General features: G+C 50.8%; 1 protein-coding gene across 5 annotated transcripts in view; it reads right to left on the reverse strand.

Annotated features, from left to right (window-relative positions):
- Nucleotides 1-2,389: 2,389 nt before the first annotated feature.
- Nucleotides 2,390-15,671, reverse strand: part of PTK2B (protein tyrosine kinase 2 beta) — a 111,444-nt gene continuing 98,162 nt past the window's right edge. For all 5 annotated transcript variants that reach the window (XM_084622603.1, XM_084622606.1, XM_084622604.1 and 2 more), the window contains exons 23-31: nucleotides 15,089-15,154; nucleotides 13,398-13,523; nucleotides 12,072-12,218; nucleotides 9,569-9,604; nucleotides 6,780-6,807; nucleotides 6,170-6,216; nucleotides 5,541-5,684; nucleotides 4,791-4,871; nucleotides 2,390-3,537 (exon numbers count right to left, since the gene is read on the reverse strand). In XM_084622603.1, the coding sequence (XP_084478729.1) occupies nucleotides 3,322-3,537; nucleotides 4,791-4,871; nucleotides 5,541-5,684; nucleotides 6,170-6,216; nucleotides 6,780-6,807; nucleotides 9,569-9,604; nucleotides 12,072-12,218; nucleotides 13,398-13,523; nucleotides 15,089-15,154 (891 nt within the window). In that variant the 3' untranslated portion in view covers nucleotides 2,390-3,321. The remainder of the gene's footprint in view (nucleotides 3,538-4,790; nucleotides 4,872-5,540; nucleotides 5,685-6,169; nucleotides 6,217-6,779; nucleotides 6,808-9,568; nucleotides 9,605-12,071; nucleotides 12,219-13,397; nucleotides 13,524-15,088; nucleotides 15,155-15,671) is intronic.

The following is a 15,671-nucleotide window of genomic DNA, read 5'->3' on the forward strand; positions in this document are numbered from 1 at the left end:
CGTTGGTTTGGTGACAAGGTCCATTTCATACTGTTCTTCCCAGCCACACACAGTTGCTGAGGCCAATTTATCCCCCAGGTGCAAACGTAAGCCACTGGCCAGGGGGTGTGAGAGGTCCCCGTCTGCAGCCTGCGGCTGGGAACCTCTAACTATGGCAGCTCATACTTTTCACTAGGGAGATCCCCAGGGGGCAGCCATGGGACAAGCGTCCCTGGAGTTAATTCATCCTAGCCCAGGTGTGAGCAGCCTCACTGCAAAGCCATGCCTGTGTCCTCACTAGCCCTGTGCTCTGCATGTGGGACTGGGACTCCTGGGGGCCTGGCCCGTGGCTCTTTGTGCTGCCGTCAGCTGCCCATGGAGCCGGGAGAGAACTTGCGGGAGCTGAGCCTGGAACCTGGGCATCCCAGTTCCCCCAGTCTAGTCAGCCAACCTGGACGTAAAGTCAAACTGAAGTTCTGCCTGAAGCTGCTCAAAACAGTACCCTGAAGCCCACTAACACAGGAGAGAAGACAAACATTTCCTGCCTTTTCGGAAGCACCAGAGAAAAATCAAAGCAAGCGTCTCTGAGTTTTATCCTTGCAGCGGGCAGGGCCATTGACTGACATGCGTCAGGGCTAGTGCACCCGGGGGAAGTAGGACTCATGTCTAGGCCTCTGCCCAGGGCCCAGTTTCACTGTAGAAGGGACGATCACTAGGCAGGCATTAGTGTGGTGACCGAGTGGCATGATCCTGGCTTGTGGTGCTGAGGGTCCACGCTTCCAGTCCCAGGGAAGGCCTGGTTGTGGATGTATAAACAACAGGCCCTTAAATTTGGATGTCTGTTTTTTTTTTAAAAATATATATAGCTACATTCTAGCCCGACTGTAAGATATGGGCTGGATGCAGGAAGGACTTGATTTCCCAGTGTTGCCAGCTATTGGAGTATTTCGTGTTCTATTTAATCCCCAGCTGCTGGACACAAGAGGCTGTATGAGACACCCCCAGCTTTCTATCCAAAAACGAAAGGAAATTGCCAGCCCTCCTAGAGAGCTTGAAATTGTGAAGCAAGTGCAACCTGCAAGCAGAGAAAAAGACCCCCCCGCCCCGTTTATTATCTTTAAAAAAAATCTCATGAGTGTTAAAGCGATCTCAGGATTGGGGGCAGGGATATGCTTTTGGAATGCTTGAGGGTTGGCCAACACTGCCCCTGAGCTCTGCAAGACATCGACTAGGCGTTCTGTGTGTGGACAGCACCTCGCACGAGAAGGTCCTGGGGCTCCTACAGTGATACACATAATAAGTAATAATGGTCCCGTCAGCCCTCACGATTCCATGGCTCTCGAACGTCAAGGTGACCTCCCAGAGATGTGCAGTATTATCTTCCGGGGAGGCTGGACTGTCACCCATAAACGTGCCCCCCACCTCCCTCATTCCAACATGACTGTTTTGGCCTTCAGTCGACCCAGCCTGGCCACGTACATCTGAAGCATCCCTTACGAGCAGCAGCTTTCCAACAGACCCCTGCTGCTGCGGCCACGTGCGATGGCCCTGGGGGCTGGCCTAGCGAGGAGACGGGACGGAGGCCATTTTCAGCTGGGACGCTTTGAATGAATGGACCAGGACGCAGAACGATCGGCAAAATGGAGCCGGGGCACAGGAGCGGACTAGCGAGCTGGGGTGCCTTTTTCAAACACGGGCTTTAGCATTTATAGGGGCAGGGCCGTACGGCAGGCAGGAGTCTGTGGCGGGACATTTGTGTTTCCGGATAGGAGGATAAAGGTGTGTGTGCGTGTGTGGATGCGTCTAAGTGGATGTGTGTAGAAGGCCAGGGAGAGGGGTAGGTGGGTCTGGGTTTGAATCTGTTTCACTCAGGTATAGCTTTGTAAGTAGGGGGGATGGGTATATAGGAGTGTGTGAATGGCTATGTAGAGAAGTGTGTGTGGATGGGGGAGTGGCGGGGGTATCAAATAGAATGTTTTGCACCCGTGAAGTCACTACAAGAAGCAAACCCCACAGCGGCTGTAACTGGCCTCCCATTTAGCCCTCAAGAGATAAACAGAACCAATTTTGTTATGGGAGCGTTCTCCGTTTTCATGAGTCCTCGGACTTGACGTTCCAGCTGACCTGTCCTCACAGTATGGTCCGTCTGAGCAAGAGAAACATCACAAGAAAACCTGGAAGATGTCCAGCCCAGGCTGAGCCTCGAGCTTCAAATAACCCTCATGCTCCAGGGCCTTTGATGCCTGCCCATAAAGAATACCCTTGATCTTGTGTCTAGCACCCCGAGAGCTTCTGCAGCCACAAGGGGCCATTTGAGAGGGGGAGGAGGAACAAAAGGGATCTTGCGAGCCCCACCCCCAGCCATATAGAGTCCCTAACTCACACACCACAGAAAAGCAAAGGCACAATCAAACTTTGTACATCATTTATCTCAACCAGAATAAACAGCTTCATGGGAATTAATGGCCACAGCCAAACGGTACAATTTTGAATTCACCCACAAACCAGATAGAAAGATTTTTGTCGTTGTTGTTGCTTTGTTGTCTCCCCCGCAGAATCTTACAGAGAAGCAAAGATCAGAAATACCGTCCTCGGGGCTGATTTGTGTTTTTACACGTCAGAACGAAGGCTACAATTCGGCGCTGTCCATGCTCTGGGATCGGTGCATTCCAGCTGCAGACGGGGAGGGGGGTGAGCAGATAGGTTCCAGAGATGCACACAGATCACGCACGGTCATTAAATAAACTCTTCTATACAATGTACAAGAAAATAAACAGTCTCTTCATGGCTCAGTGGAACATTTCCAGAGCGCCGGGTGTCTAACACCCGGGTCTCAGCCAGCAACGTCCAAACGCCCTAGTCTCCCAATGCCTACAAATGTAACAAGGGAAAGAGTGAACCGAAAAGCCACCTGCACCTGTGAAATTCACCAGTCTCCTGTCAACTCAGAGGGTACTATGGAAGTAGAATTGATATGAAAGCTCCCTGGCAGGGCTGGGACTGGCAGGTGGCTGGGTGATTTCGCTGGTTTGTCCCCACCATTCTCCCCACCCGTCCAGTGTCTTGTGTGTGTAGAATCAACCCCAGCAGCACACTCTATGGGACACAGGAAGACAGTGAGTTCCCCACAACCATGCCCTGTAAGGGGGAGGAGCCAGGAGCGTCTCCACCCTGTACTCAGAAGACTGACACGACAATATACAAGACACGAGCGATTGCAGGGACGGGGGGCGGAACATCGAGGCTGGAGGAGATATTTAAAGCCGGGCCTTCTGGAGCAGATTCCTCTCCCGTCTCCACCAGCAGCGTGTCTTTCTCTCTCTCTCTCTCTCTCTCTCTCTCTCACTCCAGAGCGAGCTTCACCAGGTTGGCTTGGACCTTAGCCTGGTCCACAGCGTCCAGCAGGTTCTTGGCATCCACGGCCAGGGTGTGGGAGGCCGTCAGCATCTGCCGCTTGCACTCCTCGCTCAGCGAGGTGACGGCATTCTGCTGCGCCAGGCGCATCTTGTTGATCAGCTCGGCCAGGTCCTTGTTCAGCAGCTTCTGGGTGCCCTCAATCTGCCAACACAAAACACACATGTAGTGGCCGGAGCACATAGGGGATAACAGCCTACCACTGCTGCCAGCTAATGGAGTTACTCAGCTATTCGCAGACTCATTTATGTGCGTGATTTAGGGATGACCGCAGTCCGTGTGGTCATTAGTTCCTTCCAAGGCAGCCTCATCCAGGCCAGGATTTAAGAAGACCCTGTGATGTCATTAGGCAGCAAAGTCTGCGCAAGTCACTGAGTGTGAGAGACAACCACAGGGTCTGTCTATGTCCAACAGCCTCAGTCAAGAATCCCCTTTACATTCATTACACCCAAGCCCTGTCTCTTTTCCAACCTGCCTCGCCCGGGGGAAGACGCACGGGGGATTTACCAGCAAAACATAGGTGTTCCCTGTTGAAGCCGCATCCTTGGATTTATCAGTGGTCCTGACCATCTAATGCCCTCTTCACCTGCCAGGCCTTCGGTTTGCAACCCACTCCCTTTGGACAGTGAAATCCACTAAGAGGACCCCATTCACTGCTGGCTAATGCTGCTACATTGTGTGGCCAACTCTCCTGATTTTAATCACGAGCCTTGCAATGTTTGATGATTTTCTTAAAGCCCCAGCTCCTTGAGTCATGTGATTGGCCAGGCCTCTCAGCTGTCCTGGACCAAAAAACACCACGTTTCCAGCTCTTCTGGGAGAAAAAAGTTGGAAAATGCGCCTCCTTACGGCTCAGAGAGCAGCAGTCAAAGAAAAAGAAACCCTTTGTGCTGCTGTTGATTCCCTGACTTGGGGTGGCCTGACTCATGATTTTGGCACATTCGGAGCCGGCTGCAGCATTGCAAGGGAAGCTGGAAATACATTAAAAACCCGCCTCCCTCCATGTGGGATGAGCAGTCACCTGGCACTAATAAATAGTGGCTCAAGGAATTCTCTAATCAACTCTGTATGGCCCCTGGTGAGCCCTTGTGGGTGTCGCTGGGTTTCTTTAGAGCCAGACCTGTATTGTCACCCTGGCTGGTAGACGTAGCGTGCAGGGGATTGACTCCGGCGAGAACAAAGGACCCTCTGGGACGGGGGCAGGTGGGGAAGGTCCCTTGTTCTGTGTGAGCCCTGAAAGCACTAACATCTGCAGACTTGGATCTGCTCCCAGGACGTGCGGGCAGGGAGCTGGGGGTGGGGAGAGACCATGTGCTGGGATCATCCATTACCCCAAAGGCAGGGGCTGTCCTACCCGACGGCTCTCCCCCGGCAGTAGGGGGCACAGGAGCCCTTACCTCTGTGCGCGATGCCATGGGCAGAGCTGGCAGGATCTCGTCCACGCTGCTGATCAGCTTCCGAAGGGACAGGCCCACGTTCTGTGAAGGGGGAAAGGCAGCGTGAAAAGCGTCTCTGGCTTCGGCAAAAGGCTTCATTCTTAGTAATGACCTGGGCCTGTCTTGGCTCAGGAGGGCTGCTGCAGAGAGATGCACTCTGGGAAATGTTCCCCACTCTCGGGTCAACACCACCACTGTGGAGAGATGCATCTTGGGAAATGTTCCCTGCTCTTGGGTCAAGACCAGCACCGGGGAGAGGTGCAACCTGGCAAAATGTTCCCCGATCTTGGCTCAAGGCCACCACCGGGGAGAGGTGCATCTTGGGAAATATGACATGAGCACAGAAAGGGCTAACATGATCCAATGGCTGGAAGTTGAAACTAGACAAATTCAGATTGGAAACGAGGTGTCAATTTGTACTAACGAGAGTAATTAACCACTGGAGCAGTTTCCCAAGGGTCGTGGTGGATTCTCCGTCACTGACGATTTTTAAATCAAGATGGACTGTTTTTTTAAAAGCTCTGCCCTGGGAGTTGCTGTGGGGCAGGTCTCTGTCCCGTGTTAGACGGCAGGTCAGACGAGGTGATCACAATGGTCCCTTCTGGCTTTAGGATCTGTGAATCTAGGATGTGTCTTAGTCCTTGCCAGTCTTCCCAGGAGGCAGCCTTGGTTGCCTACCTCCTCGCCCCTCACACACCCTGGGTGCTTTACCTTCACCACAATGATGTACCCCTCTGGGGGCAGCTGGCAGATCTCGTTCTTGAGCTGCAGCACTGCCTTCACCAGCTCCATGACATTACTGTACACCGTGTCGTCCGTCCGGTCCAGATTGGCAGTGGGGGCCGGCTGGATCGACTGCCAAGAAACCAGGAGAGGAAACATGACTGGCTTGCCCGCAGGGCCGGCTCGCCAAAGGCTTCAGAAGGAAGCCCCGAGGAGAAAGGCCAGCAGCCGCGCACGACGCAGGCCCTTCTGCGCCCACAGGGAGTGGGTTCAGCTGCCCCGGGGTGGACTCTCTGCCTATCGGCCAGGCAGCTGATAGCATCATGGTGCGTGCAGACCCACCGACAGCTGGGCGGAGGGTCAATGCTTCCATTGCCGAAGCAGGGCATGGGGGCGTAGCATCAGACCTCTAATTGCTGCACCCGACTCCAGGCTCAGGTCCGTACTAAAGGGACAATGGGCAGAGTGCTGTGACCACGAGCCATCCCTCCCTCCCTCCAGGGGGCCCTGAGTAGCTAGGGCCAAGTAGGGGGCTGGGGCTGGCTTCAAAGCGGAAGAGAAGGGACAGATGCAGGCCAGGAGGGAGAAACTCAGCCTGGTTTGTTTTCACCACATACCTGAGCTCCCAGCCTTGGAGGCTTCTGGGGTGGGCCTGTAAACTCGGCTGAACCATGCGTGAAAGAAAAGAAGAATTGTTGTTCCCTTTGTTATTTCTATTGCCATCGCCCTCGGAGACCCCAGTCAGCCCTCACTGTGCCATGCCCTGCGGGCACATATGGGGCCTGTCTACACTTCGAGCTGCCCGGTGTAACTTCCAGCTCAAGCAGACATGCCCATGAGAGCTCTGATCGACCTAATGTGCTAAAAACAGAGTGTAGCCGCAAGGGAGCAGCAGGAAGGGCTAGCCGCCCGAGTACGTACCTAGCCTCTTGGACAGGTACATCCTCCCCACCCGCACAGAGCTCACAGTCTGGGTTAATAGGCACGGTTGTCTTGACCTTTAAATAGGTTCAACCCCCAACACTGGTTTGGCACCGTGTGTGAACCAGTGGAACTCCCTGGCTCAGGATATTATATAGACAAACAACTTAGAAAGCTCCCCCCGCCTCGAAAAAAGGATGAAACAATGTGTCTGAATGAGAGCTGCATGTGCAGCCAGAACAGCTGCCGCCAGAAACCCCACCCCTACGCGGGAGGAGGATGGGACAGTCTGGAACGGGCACTCACTGTAGTCAGTCTCCTTCTCCGAGTGCAGCTGCAAAGAAACGAGAAACATCGTCAACCAACCTAGGTCCTGAAAACCTGAAGTGAGGGAGGGCGCGAGCTGGAGCCACCTCCAAGGCCCAGACGCAATCTCCATGGTCGGAGTATCAGGCGGGCCCCAGGCTCATTCAGATCCCCGAGGTTCCAAGCAGACATGGGCTCCAGCTGGACAAGTTGCACCTAGCGCCCCCTTCTGAACGAAGTCTGAGGGGGCATTGGGATCGTTAGGAAGAGGGGCCATTTGCAAGATCGGAGTCCAGATCCCAAACACGCCCAGAGGTCAGAGGTGCTGGGTTCAGACCCAGCCTCCAGGCTCTGTAGAACGGAGGGACTTTTCCGCACCAGTTCGCACATGGCTGGGTGCCAAGAGCAAGTCCAGCCTCCCAGAGAACGGAGGGTCAGCTGGTGGAGGTTTTACTGTAATTTGCATTGTTCAGTTGGGGAAGCAAGTCAGAGAAGATCAACAGTAACGGTCAAGGGGCTGGAGGAACTTGCTTACCAGGGAAAGGCCTCCGAGCGAGGTACGTCTAGCTAGGCTGAGCCGTGACTGGGGGGCGGAGGGAGAGGCTGGCTCTCTAGGAGCATGGCAAGGATGTAAACACCAAGGATGGGGAGTCATGGTTCGGGATGGGATAAGGGCTATTGTCCTGTCCTCCTGTCAGGGATGGTCTAGATAATACTTAATCCTGCCATGAGTGCAGGGGACTGGACTAGATGACCGCTCGAGGTCCCTTCCAGTCCTACGCTTCCATGATTCTACAATTATCCCTATTGTACAGATGGGAAACTGAGGCCTGGGAGGCTAAGTGGCTTGCCAAAGGTCACACAGGAAGTCTGTGGCGGAGCAGGGAAATGAATGAAGACCTACCAGGTCATAGGCTAGTGCCCTAACCACTGGAACAGAGAGATGTCCCCTCTAGTCCAACGCATGGGCCAGCCAAGTCCCGCTCACATTTCTGAGTCTCTGAAAGCACCTTTCATCCCAGGTTCTTAGTTCCAAACAGGGATTAAAAAGGCATTTCAAAACCCAGTGAGACATGGAATAACTAGGGCTGTCAAGCGATTAAAAAAATTAATTGTGATTAATCACACTATTAAACAATAATAGAATACCATTTATTTAAATATTTTAGATGCTTTCTACATTTTCCAATATATTGATTTCAGTTACAACATAGAATAAAAAGTGTACAGTGCTGACTTTATATTTATTTTTGGTTACAAATATTTGTGCTGTCTTTTCAATTCACTTCATACAAGTACTGTAATGCAATCTCTTTTTCATGAAAATTGAACTTAGAAATGTAGACTTATGTACAAAAAATAACTGCATTCAAAAATAAAACAATAAAACAAAGCAATGTAAAACTTTAGTGCCTACAAGTCCACTCAGTCCTTCTTCTTCTTCAGCCAATCGCTAAGAAAAACAAGTTTGTTTACATTTGCAGGAGATACTGCTCCCCGCTTCTTGTTTACAATGTCACCTGAAATTGAGAACTGGAGTTTGCATGGCACTGTTGTAGCTGGCCTCGCAAGATATTTATGTGCCAGATGAGGTAAAGATTCATATGTTCCTTCATCTTCAACCACCATTCCAGAGGACATGCATCCATGCTGATGATGGGTTCTGCTCGATAACAATCCAAAGCAGAGCGGACCGACACATGTTCATTTTCATCATCTGTGTCAGAGGCCACCAGCAGAAGGTGGATTTTCTTTTTTGATGGTTCGGGGTCTGTAGTTTCCGCATCAGAATGTTGCTATTTTAAGACTTCTGAAAGCATGGTCCACACCGCATCCCTCTCAGATTTTGGAAGGCACTTCAGATTCTTAAACCTTGGGTCGAGGACTGTTGCTATCTTTAGAAATCTCACATTGGTATCTTCTCTGCGTTTTGTCAAATTTGCAGTGAAAGTGTTCTTAAAACGAACAACATGCTGGGTCATCATCCGAGACTGCTATAATATGAAATATATGGCAGAATGCGGGTAAAACAGAGCAGGAGACGTACAATTCTCCCCCAAGGAGTTCAGTCAAAATTAATTAACACATTTTTTTTTAAATGAGCCTCATCAGCATGGAAAATGTCCTCTGGAATGGTGGCTGAAGCATGAAGAAGCATGTGAATGTTTAGCATATCTGGCACGTAAATATCTTGCAGTGCCGGCTACAAAAGTGCCATGTGAATGTCTGTTCTCACTTTCAGGTGACATTGTAAACAAGAAGCAGTCAGCAGTATCTCCCACCAATGTAACCAAACTTGTTTGTCTGAGCTTAGATTGGCTGAAGAAGAAGTAGGACTGAGTGGACCTGTAGGCACTAAAGTTTTACATTGCTTTGTTTTTGAGAGCAGTTATGTAACAAAAAAAATTGACATTTGTAAGTTGGACTTTCAGGATAAAGAGATTGCACTACAGTACTTGTATGAGGTGAATGGAAAAACATTATTTCTTTTGTTTATCATTTTTACAGTGCAAATATTTGTAATAAAAATAATAATATAAAGTGAGCCCTGTACGCTTTGTATTCTGTGTTGCAATTTCAATCAATATATTTGAAAATGTAGAAAAACATCCAAAAATAGTTAATAATGTTCAATTGGTATTCTATTGTTTAACAGTGCGATTAAACCTGCGATTAATCATGATTAATTTTTTGAGTTAATCGTGTGAGTTAACTGCGATTAATTGACAGCCCTAGTAACAACTGGAAGACAGTTTGGCTCCTATCAGAATTAGCTTTGTGTTACTCACTGGAGGAGAATTGTTGTTCATATAGACCATAGGGTCCTGTAATGGAGAAGAACAAGAAATATGAATAGCACAGAACCAGTGAAACAATTATCTTTATACATTATAGCTATTGGACTGTCACAGACACGTGGTCCCCGAGGAACTTGAGAGCTGTTTTCATTTTGCTGCACATCTACTTCATGGACAAACTAAGATCTTCCCAGGCCCCTGAGCTAAGAGAGACTCTCCTTTAGCCATTACCAGTATAGGGCATATGACACACAGTTGAGCAGTTCCAGTGCTGCCCAGCAGAGGGCAGACAAACATATTAGTAGAGCAGGTCGGGAATTTTTTGACTAAGCAATTTTTTGATTCCTCTAAAACAAAATTTTTAGCAGAAAAGAGCTGGCCGTGACAAATTTCCTTTTTCAAAAAATTGTTCAGAAAAAGAGTTTCAAAATTGACAAAATGTCCCATTTCAACATTTTCAAACCACAACGTTCCATGTTTGGTTCAAAATGACTTTTTGCTTCGAAATTTAAGTTAATTTATAGTAAAAAAGGTTTTTAATTAAAAATGGTTGAAATTGAAATGCATCATTTTGATTGACCCAAACTGTTCTTTTTTTTCCGGATTTTTGGTTTATGAGCAATTTTGAGCTTTCAGGTTTTCGCCCCAGTTCAGGAGAAGAAGCAGTTTCAAAATCTCGAACATATTCCCAGGACAGGAAAACCACTTCCTGGTCAGCACCACACATTAGCCATTTAGTGATGATACCGAATTCTCCATCGCAGAGCGTGTTACTCAGCCAGTTTCACAGCGGAGGAAACCAAAGCTAATCCTGTTTTTACCGTGGGATCTTTCATGTTCACACACTTCGATTGCTACACATTAGCCAATGCAATCATTGTATCTACTTTAAAAATATACGACTACAGCTGATTAAAACACTATTCCAAGAATTTTCAAAATTCACAGTTGTTTCCAAACTCCAGGGTTCAAAAACTTTTCCATGAAATTTTCCACAATATTTTTAACCAAGATTCGTATCGAAACCATTACAGACCTTTTTCATGTCCCAGAAACCAGGTTTTCTTACCAAAAACTGGGGTTTCCACACACAGAAAATTTCTATAACAATTTTGGTACAAATTTTGATTAAAAAGTACGGCGTGGAAAATTTAGTAAAGAACAGAAAATGTCCATAGCAGGGGTGGTCAACCTGTGGCCCCGGAGCCCCATGCGGCTCTTCAGACGTTAACATGCGGCTCCTTGTCCAGGCACCGACTCCGGGGCTGGAGCGACAGGCGCCAACTTTCCAATGGGCCGGGGGGTGCTCAAGGCTCAACCCCTCGGTCTGCCACATGCCCTGCCCCCACTCCACCCCTTCCCGCCCCCTCCCCGGAGCCTGCCGTGCCCTCGCTCCTCTCCCTCCCGCCAGAGCCTCCTGCTCGCCACGAAACAGCTGATCAGGAGGTGCGGGGAGGGAGGGGAAGGCGCTGATCAGCGGGGCTGCCGGTGGGCGGGAGGTGCTGGGAGCGGGATGGGGGAGCTGATGGGGGGCTGCTGACGTATTACTGTGGCTCTTTCGAATGTATACTGGTAAATTCTGGCTCCTTCTCAGGCTGAGGTTGGCCACTCCTGGTCCATAGTTTTGACAACCTTTCGTGAGAAGTTTTGGGTTTTGAAAAAAAGGCCGTTTTTTGACCAAACAAACAAACAAACAAACAAAAAAGGGTGTGAGAAAAATGTCAGCCACCTATAGATACCACAGTACAGTATTCTCTGCTAACAGCCCCAACCTCCAGACTAGCTCCGTTATAAGTGTAGTATATTGGATCATTAGTATTTTTAAAATGTATTTAACCCCATAAATCTATCTTAGGTACTTCTATGGCCCTCATTACTCTAGTATCAGAATATTTCACAGTCTTTAATGTATTTGTCCTCACAGCACCCCAGGAGATAGTGCAGTGCTACTATCTTCATTCTACATATGGGAAACTGAGGCACCGTACAGAGGAGCTAAGTGAATTGCCAAAGGAAGTATGTTGCAAAGCCGGAGCTGTGCCTAGGTCTCCAGAGTCCCAGCCCAGAGCCCTGACAACTGGAGCATCCTAGCAGAGCAATACACTGGTCTAATAGTGACCAACGCTGGGCTGGACCCGTATTTTTTATGTTGCTGGAAATTCCATGATTTCGAAAACATTTCTGTTCCGATACAGAACAAAAACAAAAAAACAGAAAAATTTCCCTTGGGATTAAATTAGGAAGAAAAAAAAAAAACTGTTTGGGGTCGATCCAAAAGTTTTGTTTGGTTTTTGACTTTTTAAAATCTTTTATATTATATTAAATACAATTTTAAACCCTGAAAGGAAAAGTCAGTTCAGAACAAAATTTCCTCAAACTGGACACATTCCTGGGCAACGTTTTGCTTATGAAGAATTGGTATTTTCCGATGGACAAACGTTCCACCGCAAAATGTCTGGCCAGCTCTCCGGCTGAACCCGCTGGGCCCACTCACCAGGGATTTCTCTTCTTGCTTCAGCCACTGATAATCCTCCACCATCTGCTTATGCTGCTTGTCGAGTGTTTGCCGCACCTTGGCCCACTCCATCTCCCACAGCTTCTGTGCTTCCTCCCTGCTAGTGGGCCTGAGGAAGTCCTCCTCCTTTGAGACAGAGAGTGGACTGTGACTGCGGCAATCACGGCTTAGGGACTGCCCACCTCCCGCACGAGCCAGGCACCGCTGGAGAACTCAGCCCTGAACCCAAGGCAATGGGCCACCCTCTGCCCATATTGACATCCCATTGGAAGCTTGAAACCAAGACCGTGTTTATTTCTTTCAATATATTTTCCTTCATTGTATGCATAGACACTGGTTACTGATTGCAGGGATGCCCATGCTGGTTTGTTATGGTAGGGTTACTCAGCGAGAGAGCTGGGCTCTGTACTCTAGGTTATTGTATTTATTTGTATTTTGGTAGCTCACAAAGGCACCAATCAGTGCTAGGTTCTGTGCAGACACACGCGGGGCAAGACACAGTCCCTAACATAAGAACATAACAGAAGACCGGCCAGACTGGATCAGACCAAAGGTCCATCTAGCCCAGCATCCTGTCCTCTGCCAGCGCCTGGTGCCAGGTGCCCCAGAGGGAATGAACAGAACAGAGCAGTCATTGAATGATTTATTCCCTGTCCTCCAGTCCCAGCTTCCGGCAGTCAGAGGTTTAGGGACCCCCAGAGCAGAGGGTTGCATCCCTGCCCATCTTGGCTCATTTGTGGAAAGTCCCTTTATTGAAACCATTGGCAGCCTATCGGAGAAGGGCTACCAGGGCCTAAGGAACATCTAGCCACCGCGCTTTTCCGAGCTCATCAGCAGTTCAGTCCCAAGTCCCCGGCTGCTGCTGCCCATGTGCCTGGGGCCAGTGTCGCTGCAGCTAACGCTTCCCCCGTGGGTGGCCCGCCAGGCCACTGAGACGGTGCTGCCCAGTGCCGTCCAGCAGGCTTGCCTGGGTCCAGCGCACGGCGACACACCTGGGCCCTAAAGGGGTCAGTGTCTTTTGGGATCAGCTCCATAGACGGGCCCGGAATTGTTTGTGTATAAGCAGCAGACCTTGCAGCACAGAGAAGAACAAAGTCACACGAGACAGCGCCCCCTAGTGAGCCCCCCCCCCCACCCGGCTGCCTGCAACACAGTGGCCCCCTGGTGCCCCGCTGGGGCATGGGGGTCAGCACTGATTGAGGGAAGAGCGCCCCCTGCTGGCTTACACTGCACCTCACCCCGAAGTGCTCCGCTTCACGCCCCCTTCGGATCAAGCCAGGGGGCAAGCAAGCCGGCCCGTCTTACCCTCATGCTGTGGCGCTTGAAGACGCTGTGCCGGTTGAGGGGCGGGGTGTGCAGGGAGCTGGCGGGCGACTGGCACTCTATGGGGCTAGTGAGCGTAGGCGAGCTGGCGCACAGACCCTCGGGCACCTGTTTGAGGGGAGCAAGAGGCACCGGGCCCAGAGCCAGACACGGACAATTAGCAGCAACAGACAGAGAGGGGCGGAGAGAGCAAGTGAACAGAGCAGGGAGCGCTTTAGAGAGGGACCTTCGCACTGGGGCAGGCGTGTGGGGAAGGTGGCTGCTGGTGCAATAGGAGATCCCCTTCCCTTCAATAGGAGATTCCCTTCTCCTCCTGCCAGCTTGGTATCTCCCCGGCCTCATCCCGCAGTGAAGTGACCAGGGGAGGTCAGGCCTAATGGTCTGAGCACAGATCTGGGAGCCAGGAACGCCAGGCCTTTACTCTCCTGTCTGCCAAGACCGTGGGCAAGTCAGCTAGGCCCCGGGCATCCAAATCATTGAGGTTCCCAACAGGAGTGACCAGGCCTGAATATTCTGGCCTAACTTTCCAGGGTCCTGAACATCCACAGGCTCCCACTGACTGTGGGTGCTCAGCACCCTCTGACAATCAGGGCCTCTGAGGCATAGAATTGCGCCCCAGAAAAATAGGCCAACAAAATTTGAAAATGTGGGTGAAAACGCTTCCTGCCTCAGTTTCCCCATCTGTAAAATGGGAATAATGTTCCCTCTCTCCCAGGATAATAAAGCTTTGTCCTTCTCCTGACCCTTCTTTCTTAGGATCTCCGAGGGCTTTACAGAGATTAGCCAATTAATTCTCCCAATCCTACCCTCTGCAAGGTAGGTCAGGATCATCATTTCACAGATGGGGAAACTGAGGCATGGGGAGGTAAAATGACTTCACCAAGGTCACACAGCATGTCTGTGGCAGAGCCAGGAAGGGAATGTTGAGCCCCCACCCCCAGATGCTGCACTGGAACCACTACACCCCACTTCCCTAATTCCCATAAAGTGCCCTACACCTGGTTCTGTTCTGATCTCAGTTACACTGGTGTAAGTCAGAGGAAACGGCATGGAAATCAGCAGAGCTCTGCTGGCGTAAACCCAGTGTGGGATCAGAATCAGGCCCATACGGCGCACGGTTTGTGCGAAGATGTCACACGCTGTACTTCACTGCTGGGAGAGGATTGCAGGCAGGTGGACCAAGGCGCGGAGAGCCAACTTCGGCTCCCGGTTCAGCGGGCCCACACAACGCTGAAGGAGAGCAGAATTCCAAGACCCGAACACCTTCAGCGAGCAGCAGAGGAGGAAGAAGGTTGGAAACCGTTTTTCTCTCCTACCTCCCATGTAAAAATCGGTGTGTGCTGGGAGCCAATCGATGTCAATGCCATTCCCCAGGGCGAAAGTCTCTCTTTAAGTTTCAGGGCACAAACAGACACCCCGTTAGAGCTGCTTGGCCCCTCGGAACCGTACAGGGCCAAACCCCAAGAGGCGCCGGGCACCTGCTCTGACGTCGGGGGGAGCCGCGGGCGCTCTGCAGCTCTAAGGAGTTGGCTCAGAGTAAGCGACACACAGTAGCTCTTCAGCTATACCCGTGACCGAAATGCAATGGTCTCATCCCATCAAGCACTGGGAGTTCTCTGCTAGCCAATAGCTTGCTGCTTTCGGGCTGGTCAGTAACAGCCATGAGGCCTTACCTGGAACTGCAGCTTGGGCGCTAATAAGTTGGTCTGGGGAGACGGCTTGTATTTCGGCCTGCTGGGCTGTGGGACGACAAGGACACGGAAAAGCACAGGGTGAAGTGGTCGCCACGTTAACAGCGCTCGGCTCCTGGCAGCAAGAGGAGGAGAAGGACTGGCCGATGCAGGCCACAGCCCTGGGCGTTACCCGCTGCAAACTCGCAGGCTGGGACTCATCAGCCAAGCGTTACGAATGTAGCAAGAGGCAGGTCAGGAAAACCAACCAGGACGATACCAGCCCTTTGTCCGTGGGTCTCACAACGCAACGAGGTGGACGGGTGCCCGGTACACGAGTGCAACGCTTTGCATCTGCCTGGGCCGGTGACGTGTGTATCTGGCGTAACACGTAGCATGCTCCAGGGGATTTCACTTGAGGTCTGTCACATGTTACTGCCCCCTGCATCATGCAGGTATCTAGATTCCCTCTCCTGTTGCCTCTAAGACAGGTAAAACCATGCATCTTGCTAGATTCGAGACACAACAAATCCAGCACCTTGACAGAGGTTAGACTAGACGACCTTGCAGTCCCTTCTAACCCCAT

The sequence above is a fragment of the Lepidochelys olivacea genome (genome assembly GCF_965140295.1).
Source record: "Lepidochelys olivacea isolate rLepOli2 genome assembly, chromosome: 3".
Taxonomy (NCBI): domain Eukaryota; kingdom Metazoa; phylum Chordata; order Testudines; family Cheloniidae; genus Lepidochelys; species Lepidochelys olivacea.